Here is a 16,808-nt window from a genome sequence, read left to right on the forward strand (position 1 = left end):
CTGACCTGAAATAAATGCATACCAAATGTAATTGTATATAATAAATGCTTGTTGAAATCCAGTATAGCATGAATACAGTCCTACTCACATTCAGTTCCAGGCTCAGATGCAACACACTTCTGTTGATCTTCTCACTTGAATGAGGAAATGAGTTTGGTTGCCTCAGTCTGCAATCCAGAACCCACATATCTTCATCTCTGCTTGCCACATCCAAACTAGTCAGCCGCTCAGTGAAGTCATCCTTTAAAGCAGACTCTGCTGGGAGGCCCAAATGAAATTACATTAAATTAAATAATTCTCTGCATCTGCACATAATCCCTGCATACAGAAAGTTTTGTATCTTTTTGAAACTCTGGTACACACTACCAACACATACAAATTCTCCTGTTTGTTTAAAGCACAATAGAATGGTATAATGGGGGTACCAACTTTGTTTTGAATCAGAAAAAATCTTTTTGTCCTTAAATTTTTTAGGTCAGACCTAGCATAAAAAAAAAAAAAAGGGCTGCTTGTCTTTCCCCTTTATACAGACCCAGACTGTGTTTAAGATGCTTGAGTTTCGACCTCTGCCAAGGCACTCTTACTGGTCATCCTGAATGTGCTCATTAGACACACATATTTCAGAGGTGGGTGTGAAGCATAAAACCACACTAAGGAAGCTCCATAAACTGATTTGATGAGCTTTTAGATATTGGCTGAACACAGCCTTAGTGGGGACGGTGCCAGTCCCCTTAGTCCCTTACACCAAGTACATAAAAAGCAGGGTCTTCCAATCAGAAATGATACTTAAGATTTTACCTTTCTCCAGTAAGCTTAAAACATAGTGTCAGACTGGTTTTGGAATGGTTTAGCTACAAACAGCCACATTTAATGGGAGAGGTAAGAACAAAACCTGTCAGCCATGGGTGTACTCCTGTATTTCATGCTGTGCAACCACTCAGCACTGTCCCTCCTGTTCACAGCATTGCTGGTTTATTAGACCCCCTCAAAAATGTCTGTTTCTGCATGGTAGCCTCAAATTTAGCAATGAGAAAACCAATGAATTCCATGAAGTTAATGTGTTCTCTGAAGTATAATATCTGACATGAGATACATAAAACCTCTTTTTACATTCTATAGGATATATACATATATCCTTTTATATATATACTCTTTAATGTACACAGACACATCCATCTTGGAACATTTTACTGGAAACTTCAGATATTAGCAGAATTCCTGGCTGCTTCATATCATGGCTTAGCATTATAAAAGCAGCCCTGGAAGACTTTAAGGCCAGATTTGATAGAGCTCTGAGAACCTGGTGAAAGATATCCCTGTCCAGACATGGGGGTTAGAACTTGATGATCCTTATGGTCCTGTTCAATCCAGGCCCTTCTCTGATTCTAATAACGTCACTTACAATTTTGCAATTTTTAAAAGTTTTATTTTCTTTTTCCCTAACTTTAAAAGACATTTTAAAAAGAGGCAGTAGGATCAGAATCTGTATGCTTGCTTAAATATAGGATGATTTTCAAACTTTCTGATAGCTTACAGTTCCAAATAATTTAGGTGCCACCCTGTATCAATAAGCATAGTAAAGTATAGAACTTGATAAAATGGCCAATAATCTAAAGTATAAGTGAATATACACATCTTTCATCTTATTCAGATGAAATCTCAGAGTGAGATCCTATCAAAATACAGCATTTCTGCAGAGAGTATCACACATACCTTTATACATTTTGAAATTATGCACTGCATCTATTAAACTGTATCAAGATATTCAAACAGAAGACAGCACATTTTAAGACATTCTCAGGTCCAGATGTGGTATCTTTTAGATCAGGGATCTAACGAGAGAATTGCTTTCTGACTTTCTGAGTCATTGGTTTTCTGTCTATTTTTACACACTTGATAAAATATTTCATCTGTTGGCCCTCATGCCATTATGTAACTGTTGTGGTTTAACCTCAGTCAGCAACCAAATACCATGCAGCAACCATGCATCCAAAACATAGCCCTGTACCAGCCACTGCGAAGAAAATTAAGTTTACCCCAACTAAAACCTACTCATTAAGTCATTTTGATATTTAGAAAGCTTTAAGGTCAGAAATACAAATATTATTCTTTTAATATTAAATACAAATATTACACCTATAATAAGCTGAAAAAAATGTATTGGTTGAATTTTGACCTCGTTTTTGTTGCACCAAACAATTAGTCCAGTTACCTCTAGCCAACCCCCTTTACATGATTATGACATGGAAAATACAAAGGAAGGTCCTGGTGAGTGGAGAGGAGAAAGTAAAAATCACCATTTTAAGGTAATTGGACATTATTTGTATCATGTTAACAAACCTAACAAACAAAACTAATACCTCCCTCAGCTGAAGAGATTCACTTTTTGTCCAAATGTAATTTTATGCACCATTATATTAATTTACGGTATTTTTTTTTTTTTGCTGTTGGCAGACTCCTCCCAAGTCTCTTACCAAGCCTCTGTTCTCCACCCTCTATGTTATTATTACTTAATGTTCTGTTCTCTATGCATTTATGCCGGTAGCTGATGATTGCTTTGCTCCCTGATCCAGTCCTCACCTGCACACACCATTAGCATCCAACCACTTCCATGGTAAGGGACCCATCCAACCCAGCAGACAGTAGAATATGAAAGGAGAACTTTAACCATCTCTCTAAGTATTCTATTTTAGGCAAATTCTTAAATGTTTGGCCATATTTTGCACTGAAGTTCACCATTCTGTCAGCTCTGACAGATGGATTTTACTGCTACTTACATTTATCCAGGAAACTTTTTCTTTTTAAAACTAGCAACTACTGTAATCTGATTGTGCATTTAAAAAAAGGTCATATATACTTTATTAATGCATTTGCAAGCACATGTATATATCATTGAATCATAGGCTTAATTTAGGCCATTATAAAATGCATGTTTACCCTTTAGCCAACTAAAATGACTTGACATCATTTTTTTTCCTGCTGAAATAAATAAGGCTTTCAAGAAAGTTCAATTGCTATTCAAACTGTCTTCCAGGTTTTAAAGTTTATACCACTTAGGAGTGCCTCCTGTGTGCACTGTATGTACAATGACTGCCCAAATACAGATTTGCTGCCATCTATTGTCCCAAGGGAACAGAAGACAGAGCAATGTAAATAAGGGAAGACTGAATATTTAATCCTTCTTTGGCAATTTTTACTATGCAGACTTTGTGAGTGTAAGGAAACAACTTTTTTATGTTGTCACAGATAAGACAGATGAGGCACTCAAACCTGAGGGGTACAGACAGGGTCTCATCATCAGACTGTGACAATAAATGGTACATACAGGATTTCCTAAGCCCTCTAGTCCCATACTGAACATACAAAATTATAAGGTAATTACATCTGACTTTTTTTGTACAAATTGCCATTCTTGTCATACAAAGTCTTTTAAACACAAATTGTTAAATTAGCAAACAGGCACATTAGATGCCATGTAGTACATTTATGTTAGGTCACTGTTCTACACAACTTTATGGAACAGTTTCTGTGGGCAGACTCTCTCTATAGAAAACCTGTTTGTTTGTGCTTTCTCAGCTGTCTGGGAAAAAGAACTTGGGGAAAAAATATCAGCTTCTTAAACTTTTCTTTTTGCTAGTTCAAGGAATTAGGATGTCATGATATCCATTTCCTTCAGTACATGGTTTGCTTAACCACAACTCACTTAACTCTCAGGCCAATATTTACACTGATTGCTTTTAGCTATGTTTCCTGACCACTATATATTAATATTTCAATCACACTCCATTCTTTCTAGATTGCTTTACCACATAGGATAAAAATAAAATGCTTGATCTTTTTGTATGTTGATTTCTCCGTAATGTAATTCTGTTGCCTAGTTGATTGAATGTTATAAGTACTCATATGCATGAATAATGAAATTGTGTTAATTACATACTTGTATTCACGGCTTGCCTCTTGGAAGGAGTGCAAAGAAGGTGAATAAAATTTAAATATTTGTACGCCATTTGGGAATGAGTCTCAGATTGCCAAGTTTTGTGGACCTTTAGAATTTTGGGCGTCTTACATTTTAGGCAAAGAAAACCCTAACAAACCAAATAAATGACCAAGTAGGTTTTTCAGCAAGTGAACCACAAAACTGAAACAGTCTAACTTAGAAGTTGCCGATTTAAAGGCACCATTTTCACAGTAGAAATGAACACTCTAAGCATCAGAACTGCATTTAGAGGGTTTACAGTATTACCGACTTAAGACAATGTTATTACTGCAGGGATTTAGCTCTTGCAAGATCTTAAGTCAGCAAATCACAGCATGTTACAGAGTCTTTGGTACACTTCCTTATTCAAATAGTTGAGAATTGACCACTGTTATTGAGAGCACTGGTGGAACATGAAGATAAACTGAGTCAATATATTTTTTAAAATTATGAAAATACAAAATATGCAGATCCTACCAAATTTTTTGTTTTGTAGTGGGAACCTCAAATTTCATGATCCATCCCTCTGATCTGGCCTTTTCCTTTATAAGCAGTAAAAGCTTTCTGATTTTTCCTCTATAATATGCCTCTTTCATTTATTTTATTAGATACACAAATGTAATAAATCTCAAGTTAAAACAGCATTGGAAGTAGTCTCAGCAGTTTCAGATTCTGTGGTTAGATGATATTGCACAGCTCCATCCACATGCCATCTGTGGTACCTCATATCTGTTAGTATATAAAGACATTAATTCTGTATAAACAGATAAGTTATGCACTCAGTGTTCCTCTGCATGTAGCTGACACAGAGGAAAATAAGATTTGATTTTCTGGAGTTAAAGTCTACTATGAATTTGAAGAAATATGAATAAGTAAGGAAAAAATAAGAGAAGTAGAAAGGGGATTTAAAAACCTAGAGGCGGCTTGGGGATCAACCAAAAGGAGAGAGTTCATGTGATGCTACAGAAGCCCTCCTCCCTCCCTTTTAATTTTACATATTTTCTTAATGGGAAAGAAGCAAATAGAAGAAACCTGTTTGCTCTGTTTTCTCTGAGACCCAAGAGAAGACTGAAATCTCAGCATCAATACAGTTATTTCTGTTTTATTGGATAGAATGTAAGATGTAGCTGTCTGTGCAGAAAAGTGAACATTGTGCATTAGGTAGATGAATAAATCCTTTTTACATGAGGAAAACTCATAGTGCAAGGCTAGAGAAACTGGAAAATGACACTAAATGCTGTCTCTGGGAGTGAAGACAAATGTCATCTTTCCCTCTAATTTATATAATTTTTATTTAATCTGTATTGTAGTATGGGCAATTCATAGTATAAGCAGTTTAACAAAATCCTTGATGAAGATTGCCTGTTTCCACAGAACATTTAGAAATTCTTTTTGCATGATGACAAATTGTAGATTTTAAAAAGCAAATGTTAAGCCTGCTACTTGCTATATTGCTCTAACAAAGAAGCCTGAACGGCCCAGTCCTTAAATCAAATCTCTCAAAGCGGTGAGTGTGGGAACAAAGCCCTGGAGCAGCAACACCCTGCAGTGGCAGTTAAGGTCCTTGTAGTGCTCAGAAAGCTAGAAGCTCCTAAAGTGCCAATATCCAAAACAATCAACCATTTAATGTCTTTTGCTTGTGTCCTCTCTTTCTTCTTGCAAGTACAACTTAGTACAGCTAATAATGGAGAAAAAAATGTGTAAATGGCTTCAAATCCATACAATTGCTAACAGAAAAATTTATTGCCAAGTAAAATTAAGACCTCCCTCCCTTGCTAGCAAATAAAAATCAGTATGTTATTCTGAAGTGTGAACTTGAAGAAGGATATCTTCCTGCAGGAGGTGAAAAACTGTATGTTGCTTGATGTGAATGTCTATCAATAAAAGAAAAGAACAGCAAAAAAAGGTGAAAATAAAGCTCTCTGGCCTAGAAAGCTTGGCTGAGCAACTACCAAACACAGACTAATGAAGGAAATCCAAAATACTTATTTTCTTGTAAAAAACATTTGTGCAACTTCTCAATGCAGAGTATATCAACTTTAAAAGCTTGTGATACCACTCAAAGCTTTTCAAAAATACTTCAGAATCAGCAGAAATCTAATAAAGTTAGCAATATCTATCAAATCCTATGAATTCCTCATATAAATTTTAATGGTTTGTATTAAAATATATTTTCATTTATTCTTTTCATTTATTGACACTGAATGTGATTTATGTATTTTTTATTTATTAAGGGTTTATATTTACAGTAATTTATAGTAATTTATACTGCTTTTTCTCCTTCACCTCAATCTATTTATTCTAGACAAAAATCTCCAATCCGTAAGAGAGAAAACTCTAACAGAAAAAATAAGAATGCTTATCACTAAATTAGTGTAAAAGAACTAGTACAATTTAGATTAGGGAAAAAACACCCCAACAAGCAAAACAAAAACAAAGCAAAGAAAAAGGCAAGATCATCCACAGAAAGATGAGAGAACCATATTCAAGATTCAATGCTGTTATCATCCAGCATGTGCTTGAGAAACCCGAGGAACAGGAACTCTAGTAGCAAGTACAGAATGTATTTTCTGAATTAGGATACAGACCTGAAAGGTGCTGGGCCAGTTTGGCCCCATACAAGCCTACTGCTTTAGCACACACTCAAATTTAAAGAGTTTAGTTACTGCGCAAACAACGGGCAAGATCCGCCTTGCCACTCTTGCTTTCCGATGCAAGCAAGAGGCCTCCAAGTGTTCCCAATTGGCTCAATAAACAAAGAGCCAAAGACAGTAAAGACCCCAAGAGGATATAACACAGGAAGCAATTGGCACCTCAGTGCAAACTTCATCTTTTACTATTCCCAAAGAAACTTCACATGTCCACAGTCAAATGCCACAATCAATGTTCAGGCCAAGGTTCTGAGATGCAATGCCAGGAACTTTTAGTGAAAGGCTTATTTTTAATTCCAAAGATCTTCAGTGCTCACAGTAACTTCCAGATGGGGGTAATACCCAAAGTATCTAGTTAAATATAGTTAAATAGCCAATCAGCATGTATTAATTATACAGCATTTCCAAGTGAGCCTTTTATGGACACACAAATATTAAATACTTCAAAAAGCTTCAAAAAACCTGACAATTCACATATGTTTTTCTTAAAAAGTAAGCTATACTTAGCATATGCTAAGTAATAAGTATTGTTATACTTGCATATGCTAAGTATTTCTATGCAATCAGAGCATATATCATATTTGTTATAGATTACACTCAAAGTAACTACGAAAAATGGAAGCATTCCTAATCCTGAAATAGGTGTTATGGGGAGTGTTTCACTGTGACTTTTTACAACTAGTTCTCTCATCTGTGGTATTTGCCAGTAAGCTAAAAGAATGTGGAGGATGAGACTGATGTTTAAACTTTTTATTCCTTATTTTGTTTAGCAAGATTTGACCTTGCAAGAAACATTTTTGAAAATATTAGAAATCTGTACCTAGTGCAATTAGGAAAATGAAGAACCATATAGAAAAACTTTTCTCTTTTCTCATGTGCTTTTTATATTTCTCCTTATACACTGGTTCTCACCTCTTAGTCATAAGAAAGGTAAAGTCACCACCAAAAAGATTTGATTTTGGCATTAGGTAAGTAAAAAATTAATGACAGTAGGACTGATTTTAAATCATTTGCATCTTGTACCTTACACTTCAAAATTTTGTAAGTTGCCTAAAATAAGCTTTAACATCAATGCATCTACTTGTAGAGGTCACTTAGGCCAGCCACCTCTACATTGCATTCATGTCATTACATAAATATTTTAGTGCAAATATTAAGATTTGATATAATGAAGTATGGATAGAAATATACAAAAGCGCCAGAAGCAATAATCAAAGCCTGTATAACCAGGGACATTATCGACAGCAACAAAATTAATTAACACTGAGCATGTTATTTATAACTAGACCATGATTCATCAGTGAAAGGCTGCACTGTGATAACAGGAGAATGCACACAGCCTGCATGGCCTGTGCTCTTCCTTCTCCTCTTGGAATAACATTGCATTACGTGGGACAGTCTTCTGCCTTTTATCCAACAGGAAGGCACACAACAGCCCAAAATATACTGAAAATCAGGAAACCAGGAAAATAGGCAGCAACCTTGCTTAACATTAATTAAAAAGAAAATACGTAAGCCTTTACAGGAAAAGAATCACCTGTTTTATGACCAGTCTAGCAGAACCTAAGAGATGTAGTCAGGATTTAACAGCTAGTGTCTCCTTTTCTCTGTAACCTCATTCCTAATGCTGTCCAGACTGCTTTAGCATATGCATTACCTCGAGTGAGAATGGTAACATTCTGTGAATGTGCAGAATCAGCCTAGACTATACTAAAGCCTTTGGCACTGAATCCCACAGCATTCTCCTGGAAAAACTGGCAGCCCACGCCTTGGATGGGTGCACTCGTCACTGGGTAAATAACAAGCTGTATGACCAGGCCCAGAGTGATTACGGAGGAATTACATCCAGCTGGTGACTTGTGACAGTGGTATTCTCCCAGGCTCAGTACTGGGACCAGTCCTGTTAAATACATTTATAACAACCTGGATGGGGGGATCAAGTACACTCTCAGACAGATTACAGGCAACACCAAGTTGGGCAGGAGTGTTTATCACCTGAAGGGCAACAGGGCTCTGCAGAGGGATCTGGACAGGCTGGATGCATGGACTGAGACCAGTGGTATGGGGTTCAACAAGGCCAAGTGCCAGGTCCTGCACTTGGGTCACAGGAACCCCAGGCAGCTCTACAGGCTGGAGAAGAGTGACTGGAAAGCTGCCCAGCAGAAAATTATTTTGGCCTACTGGTTGACAGCCATGATGAAGTGATGATGATGCAGCCTGAACATGATTCAGCCTGTGCCCAGGTGGCCAAGAAGGCCAATGGCATCCTGGCCTGTATCAGCAACAGTGTGGCCAGCAGGAGCAGAGCAGTGATTGTCCCCCTGTATTCCACATTACTGACACTGCACCGCAAGTCCTGTGTTCAGTATTGGGCATGTCACAACAAGAAGGACATTGAGGCTCTGGAGGGAGTCCAGGAAAAGGCAAAAGAGCTGGTGAAGGGTCTGGAGTACAAGTCTTGTCAGGAGCAGCTGAGGGAATTTGGGTCATTTAGCCTGGGAAAAAAAGGGGAGACCTTTTGCTCTCTACAACTCCCTGAAAGGTGGTACTGGCAGGGTGGGGCTTGTTCTCAAAAGTAACCAGCAATAGGGCAAAAGAAAATTACTATAAGCTGTACCAGGGAAGATTTAGGTTGGTTATTAGGAAAACATTTTTCACTAAAAAGGTTGTTAAGCATCGGAACAGGCTGCCCAAAAAAGTGGTTGAGTCATCATCCCTGGAGGGTTCAAAAAATGTGCAGATGTGGCACTTACAGACATGATTTAATGGTGGACTTGGCTGTGCTGGGTTAATGGTTGGACTCAGTGATCATAGTGGGTTTTTTTTTCAACCTAACTGATTCTGTGATTCTAAATTAGTAAGTGAAAAATTGCATATTTGTATCTGTAGAATCACACAGTTCTGAGTCATTAAGGAATTTCCATCCTCTTCTGCAAAAGCATCCAAATAAATATTTACATCCAATTATAAAAGAAATAAAGAAGTTGGTCTGACACCTAAAATTATTTGATAATTCACGTTCCAAAGATCTACAGCTATGTTGTTTCACGTGTGCTGTAGCAACTTTTTCTGCTTTACTATGACAGGAAAAGAAAACAAGCAGTGGTCAGATTCAGAGTGGCAATATCTCAGCATCAGAACAGTTACCAAACAGAAAAAGATTACCTTAGTTCACACACTTGCTAAGTCTGGCATCAGTACACCCCATGTCACTATTGACAGGGTCATGTTGAACCTAAATTAGTTAACATCACATAAATTTTCAAAAGGTTCAGCTGACCCTTGTCTAATTCAAGTATCTCTAAATGCCTTTTAGTGCATCATGAGTTTACAGAAACTCCAAAGACCTGCTATGCTTCTGTTAATGAAATACCATCCTTGTGATGTTTGAAGCACAATCAATTAATCTTATAGGCATAGACAGACATATACTGAACTTTACAGTCTTAGGAAAATTGGATGACTGAGCAAAGGGAATTGATCACCTATCCAGCAAATTTTCTGAGTTTTCACAAATGTCCAAGTCCTGTTGCCAAGGAAAAAGGTTCTGAATAGGATACAATTTTTGTATATACTCACAGTGAACTCTCAATTAAATAGGTTGTATGTTTACTGTAGCATACCATGACTCAAAAACAGGCATCAATTCATCCAAAACCTGAGGAAAGCAATATAACCATATTCATAGGGCACTGAGATGTGTTTTTCACATTTCCAGTCAGCACTTATATAAAAATTTAAGCTGTGTCACTGACATTGCCTTGTATACTCACCTCTAAACTTAAATGGCAATACTGAATAGCCTACTTTACTTTTTTTTTAAATATTATCCACTCTTTTATTTTATTTTGGCATTCCAAAGCTTCACTTGCTTCAGCTAATCATAAGCTCACTGCATTAGACATTGGACAAGAAATCAGTTTCAAAAAACCTAATCCATCAGCTTTGTTCTTAATTAATTTATTTTTTTAAATTCTTTATTCCTTTTCCTTGGAACTTAGGAAATTTTAAGTCGGATTTAGTTCACAACCACTGGACAGTTTTTCCCATTTACAAAGCTGTTGAATATTCCTTACTTTCACAGATTTCACAAGAATTGAGAGGTGAACAGTAGTTCTGAAAATAAATTATGCCACTTAGATAGATACTGTTACTTGTGAAAACATGAGGGTGTGGAAGTGGTAATAGATCGCTTAAAGTATTTTAAACTTTCTTTGACTAAATTAACGGTTCAAACTATTTCTCTTTTACATTTACGCTTTTCCTCGCATCTTGGGTTTTTTTGTAAACATGTATTGAGATGTACCCAACATGAATAGCATGTGAGCTCAAGATTAAATTACGGTGGCATCCATGAATGACTTCCCTTCAACTGTTAAAAACTTTTGCCAACTGAAAATTCTGCATTCAAAGAAGATGGTGTACTTTTAGCATTTTCATTCCACTGTCAACACTTTGGTGCACTTCAGGTTGGTATACAGGAAAGACAAAAAAATCCAACCCTATCCAATCTTTTCAGCCACTCAGTTTTACAATCTCTATCATACATCTTGTCAGTTATCTTTAGGGTTTTTCTCCTAGGCTAAAGACAATATTTTTGTGCTTTAAAATATCCTGTTGTCTTTTCCTGAATATGACCCAGTATTACCACATACTTTTTGAGACAGAGAATGAGAACTGCAAGATATTGTAAATGTGACAGCACTAGATCTCATGAAGCAGAATAATGTTTTTGGGGGTTACTTCTTCTCTAAAAATTCCCAATTTGCTTCTTTTGAAAGTTATTGAGTTTTCAACAAACATTTACATGGGATTATCTGTCAAGATTTAAAGCTCTCGTTGGTGGAAGAAAATGGCCAGCTTCATTTTATATATAAAGTGAAATTGTAAGGGGGTTTTGTGCATGGCTTCCTATTTATTTCCTTTAAGTTCACCTGCCTTTTTCTACTTAGTAAATGCTTTCTACAGTTCTTCACAGCACTTCTCCCCAAATATCATGATATGATATTCATTGACTAGAGCAGTATTCCTGATCCTCAGAGAGGTCAGGCTCGATATTAGGGTATGCATCCCCAGGGATAGAAACATTGATTTTACAGCTAGTGATGAAGCCTGACTAGGACTTGATTAACTCTTGGGATAAAGAGGGGAATGAAAGGGAAACAGCACAGTGGAGGAGGTTTCAGAACTCAGGAGGATATGGGCTACTTTAGAACAACTACCTCTCAACATCACTCATTTCCTTTATTTTTCAGTGTGATTCAGTACAGGACTGGCTAATTATAGCAAACTTAAAATTGCAGAGCAGAAATGATGCAAAAAAATATAAAGAGCTAGAATGTTACTAGTTACCACCTACATTTCTTTTTAATACAGTCCGTATTTATTCATATTTTAACAAGTATCTGCCAAAATGACAAGCAACATTTCACAGTCTCAACTCTGACACATCTACATGTTAAAACTAGTCAAATTTGGAGACAGCTTTTTATTTTCTTTAAAGTACTTTTTTGGGAAAGACATTTTTTCAGTATATGGCTGTTTGCATAATGTCTGCAAGATAGTACGTGCATGTTCAATAACACGTGTGTCAAAATAACTGTATAAACAACCAGAAGAGGCCATGAGCATCTCAGCTTTATCAAGGCTTTCTTGAACTCAAAGTGTTCTATTACAAAACAAAAGAAAACACTCTTCATTATGTAACCTAGACCTTTTGATTGGCCTCAGTTTGGTCAGGCAAAACAAAGCCTTAGATGTCTAAGTACCAAACAAGTAGTCTGCTTAATCCCCTAGAACATATTTCTGTTATTCAATCCACTTTTGCAAGTGTTCTATGCAGTTGTATTACACTACTGAGGAAAAAAATAAGCTGTATTCTTTTGAAAGTTCAGAGCCTAATTAAAAGGTGGCTCATTAGCCAAATGGATTTTTGTCACATGAAATTTTTCACTGGGTTGCTAATGAACCAGATATAAATACCAGTGACTACTGCAATCCAGCAACCTCAAGGCTGCCAGTATTATTACATTTACTTTAAATATAAAATTACAACTTTGCAAGTGTGGGCCACCTAGCATATAATTCTGTTTTGGAAAGCATTCCTATTTAAATCAATCATAAGCATATGCTCTCTGTCATGCTTTGAGTTAAGCCTGCATTCAGTGCTGTTCTTGAAAAGGGTGGTTCTCCCTTTCAAGGCACACTGATAACACACGCCATTCTGAAGAACACGCTATAGGAATGTGACAGCAAAATGCTATTGGTCATATTTCTGATTCATATGAAAGATACACTTCCTATTTTAAAATTCTTTCATCTTCAACATGTAGATGCCAAAGGAACCAAATGAAAAGCATAACTTCCTTTTATTTTTGTGCTCATAGTTCTGTTGTAACAGTAAACCTGTTATGCAAATTCTGCACTCTGGCTAAAGACCTCTAAGGTTTATCCTCCTGATCCCTATAGTAGTGTCACCTAGAAGTACAATTAGTTTCCCTTGATCAATTTTCTGCTAGGATTAAAAAAAAAAGAGGGTGCTGTATCTGTGGACTGAGGATCATAAAATCATTTTCCAGAAAATCCCAACATAGTCTGTTAAGTTTTATGGTTAAAAGTCAAATGAAATACCTTACTGCTGTGACACAGAGATGACTCAATCATACTTAAGTAGAAATGTAATGCAGAAATAGAGGTAGTTCCCAGGAGAAAGAATACAGAGTTAAATAGAGTTCAATTTTTAGAACAATGAACAATGACTACAAAGCACCAAAACGTATGATGATAGTCTAGACCTAAATTCAAATGCATTTTTAATTCTTTTTTCTGAAGGAGTAAATCCATTTTTAATAGTTTGGCTAGATGAAGTTAACAGCATTGCTGCAATAAAATGCTCAAACATCATTTACAATACAATTATTTGGACTCGGTTCCTAAACAAATGTTAGATGCCAAAATTAATTTACCCCAGTCCACAAAGGTGTGGATCATTCCAGGTCAGATCTGCCAGCTCTGTGTCTCAGACACCCCTAAGGCACCTAAAATGTATCTTTTCCATTCTACACAATTTTGCATCCATTCCAAAGATCTTGCGCAATAAGGAGGTAACATTCAGCATTCCTTCCTTTCATTTGTGAAATTATCTTACAGGTAAGATAATTGAAATTACCCAGCATATTGAAAAGGGTGGCAGAGATCATTTTGTGTGAACAAGCAAAGTATGAGCTTGTTTCAAAAGGTGCAGATAGGGTGTAAGTCAGATGAAGGAGAAAAGTAATGGAAATGAAGGAGACGTGATGAAGGGGTTGTGGGAGTGTTTTAAGGATGACTGCTGAGTAAGAAAGCAAAGCAGCATGCTACTATACAAGAGGATGGGTGGAAATATTTCCATGACTATTCAAAGTCATGACTATTTAAATATTAGTATCATTAGATGTTGTTTTTAGCAGCCAAAGCTGCTAAAGTAGACCTGAATTCCAAGAAACCTTTCATTTGTTCCACTGGAACACCCAGCTGTCATCTCCATTTGCACATTTAATATCAATTTCAATGAATTACACATAAGAGAATTCAACCCTCTGATGACAGAGCTGCAACTTACTTTACAAAGTTAATTGAACCTCCTTTTATGCTCAGTCTCACTGGCCATCCACATTATTAATGCCTCAAGCCCAGGCTATGTCACAGCTTTGCTGGTAGCGTGGAATCCCCTTTGAGGCTGTAGTCACACCTAACCCACACCAGGAAAGCTTCAGGTTCTTCCAAGCTCTGTCCCACAAGAGTGGAATGACTGCAACCCACTGATGTGAGAGAAACTGTGTAGCAGCAGCCATGCCACAAGGACTCTGACAGATGTATGAAGTCTGTGCAGACATATCTTAGCAACTGCAATTCTGCAAGAATTCTTCAGGCTCAGGCTTCTCTTTGAACTGCTTGAGTATCCCTGCAGTGAGTCTCATAAACTGGAAAAGCAGTGGGTGGCTAGTGTGGGCTAGACATGCCATGCAAACACACCCTATGTGACTCCTCTCATACAAAGCATCTACATTACTATAAGTGAAATACAATTATGCAGACGGGGGAAAAAATAGGACTAGAAAGTCAATTTGTATGGTTAGAAATACCATGGATGATGGGGGAAAAATTCTCACTTATTTAATTTATTAAAAAAAACCCCAGACTTCTGCCTATTTTCGATAAAAAACATTTCACTTTGGAGGAGTTACAAAAGAAAGCCTTTTCACTGTACTTAGCTGTCTCAAAGGTATCTCCTCAACAGAAGAGAGATCTCTAGCAAAGTGTCACCCTGGAAATCTGAAATAGCTTCTAACTACAGCTTATTTTCTGCTAGCCTTTGAATAAAGCCTTTAAATTCAAAGTTCTTACAGGAAACCAAAATCTGATAGAATGGAAACAAACCTTTTGTTTTGGTTTCAAGGTGAAATGGTTTAAATGTTATCCAACCACTTTGATGAAAAGGACTTGACAAATATTCAATGCCTGATGAGACAACAAATAGAGCTCTTTGGACTAATTAGGTCTGGCCTCTTTTACTAATCCACAGATTGGAGAAAAATTCTCAATGTGGATTAAGACTGACAAACCAAGCAACAAAATTAGATTTTTTTTTCCCCATGATACAACAAAACATTCAAATGGAACACTGCCAGTCATACTAAAGATAAGATGACAAGATAGAAACCTGAAGGCTAAAAGGTAAGAGATTTTTGAAAAAAGTGAAAACCTGAAAAAGTATGCCCTAACATTTTTCTTCTCATCTTTGGATGAAAAACATCTTTCGTTTTTGCCTAACTAAGTATAACTTGCATAAATAAATATAAAAGTGGAATACAAATTAATCACAAGAAAAAAAAACCATGCAAACAATTCCTGGGAATTTATATAGTGCTATTTATCTTACTTATAATACTTAAAGCTATGGTTTCACTATGTATTAGATTTAAAGAATAATGTTGTAGTAAACTAGTACAAAAATTATTAGATCCGTATCCCATGAAAGAAGCATATGAAAGGAAATTAGGTTTGAAAAGCATGATAAGTAAGTACTGAGATTTTGTACAAGACTGTTCTTTTGGCCTATGCAAAAAGATGCATTGCCATCTTCTGTTCTTGGAATATTAATTGGAGTTTATTATTCACCTGGAAAATAATTTTCAGAAGGCTGCTACTTCTGGAAAAAAATATATTGTTTGTTTGGGATTTTCTTTGATTAAATTTTATTTCTATCAAAGCTGGCATTTTCCAAAAAGAAGAAAAAATTCTGAGTGGCATGACTTCGTATAACTGTCAAATACATGTGCAAGTTTAAACTATAATGCCTATCGGAAAATGTACAAGCAACTGTATATAAATTATATTACATTATATTATGTATAGCTTTAATTATATTTTAATATGAATTTATTTAAAAACATATACTCTCAAAAATTGAGTAATTTTTATTTTAATAACTTTTTCAATATATTTTTCATATTTGAAGAATATAATTTCTTAAGACAAAACAAATTTGACTGAAAAATCAGAAATTAGTGAGCATATGATAAAATTTACAATATATTGTAAACTACATTACTGACAAAAATATATACTCTAGAGGAAAGAGAAGATAACTTCTAAATTTTAGTTGTTATTGTAAGATTATTGTTTATTTGTTATAGTAAGATGAAATGGCTCAATGCCAGCTGCTTTACAGGCCATATACATATATGTTTTAAATAAAATTAACACAGAGAAAAACACCCTGAAAATTTTAATTTCTCCAACAAACTGAACAAAGATTTAGATTTCACTTATGCAACAGTAACTATCAGACTCAAATATATGTTAACAAAATGTTAGTTGAGGGACTACAAAACCACTGACTTCAGTGCTGCATAAATTAAAAGAAGCCATTTTTTGAATAATCGCTACAAAGATCTTGGAATGACTACTGCTGACTAATGGTCCAAGTTTACCCCAGTATGCTTAAGAAAATTCTGCAGCTTTTAAATATGCCTGCCTTAGCAGCTGTAGTGTTCAGTTTCTCTGGGCATGGAAATGAAGCTATTTGTTCTAAGTGCACAGACAATATGAATCAGATGCCATACACAAATTATGTATATGAGCTAAGTGTGATTAACATCTTAGGTCCCAGAGAGCACCTGGTATTTTTGCAAATAGTA

General features: G+C 36.0%; 1 protein-coding gene across 4 annotated transcripts in view; it reads right to left on the bottom strand.

The window, feature by feature from the left end:
* FMN1 (formin 1) overlaps positions 1-16,808 on the bottom strand; it is a 175,196-nt gene that overhangs the window by 137,490 nt on the left and 20,898 nt on the right. For 3 of the 4 annotated variants that reach the window (XM_071427035.1, XM_071427032.1, XM_071427033.1), the window contains exon 3: positions 89-258. In XM_071427035.1, the coding sequence (XP_071283136.1) occupies positions 89-258 (170 nt within the window). The remainder of the gene's footprint in view (positions 1-88; positions 259-16,808) is intronic. The other variant, XM_071427034.1, reaches the window with a different exon arrangement.

The sequence above is a fragment of the Agelaius tricolor genome, unplaced genomic scaffold (assembly GCF_023055355.1).
Source record: "Agelaius tricolor isolate 1412-34295 unplaced genomic scaffold, bAgeTri1.0.p SCAF_5, whole genome shotgun sequence".
NCBI lineage: Eukaryota > Metazoa > Chordata > Aves > Passeriformes > Icteridae > Agelaius > Agelaius tricolor.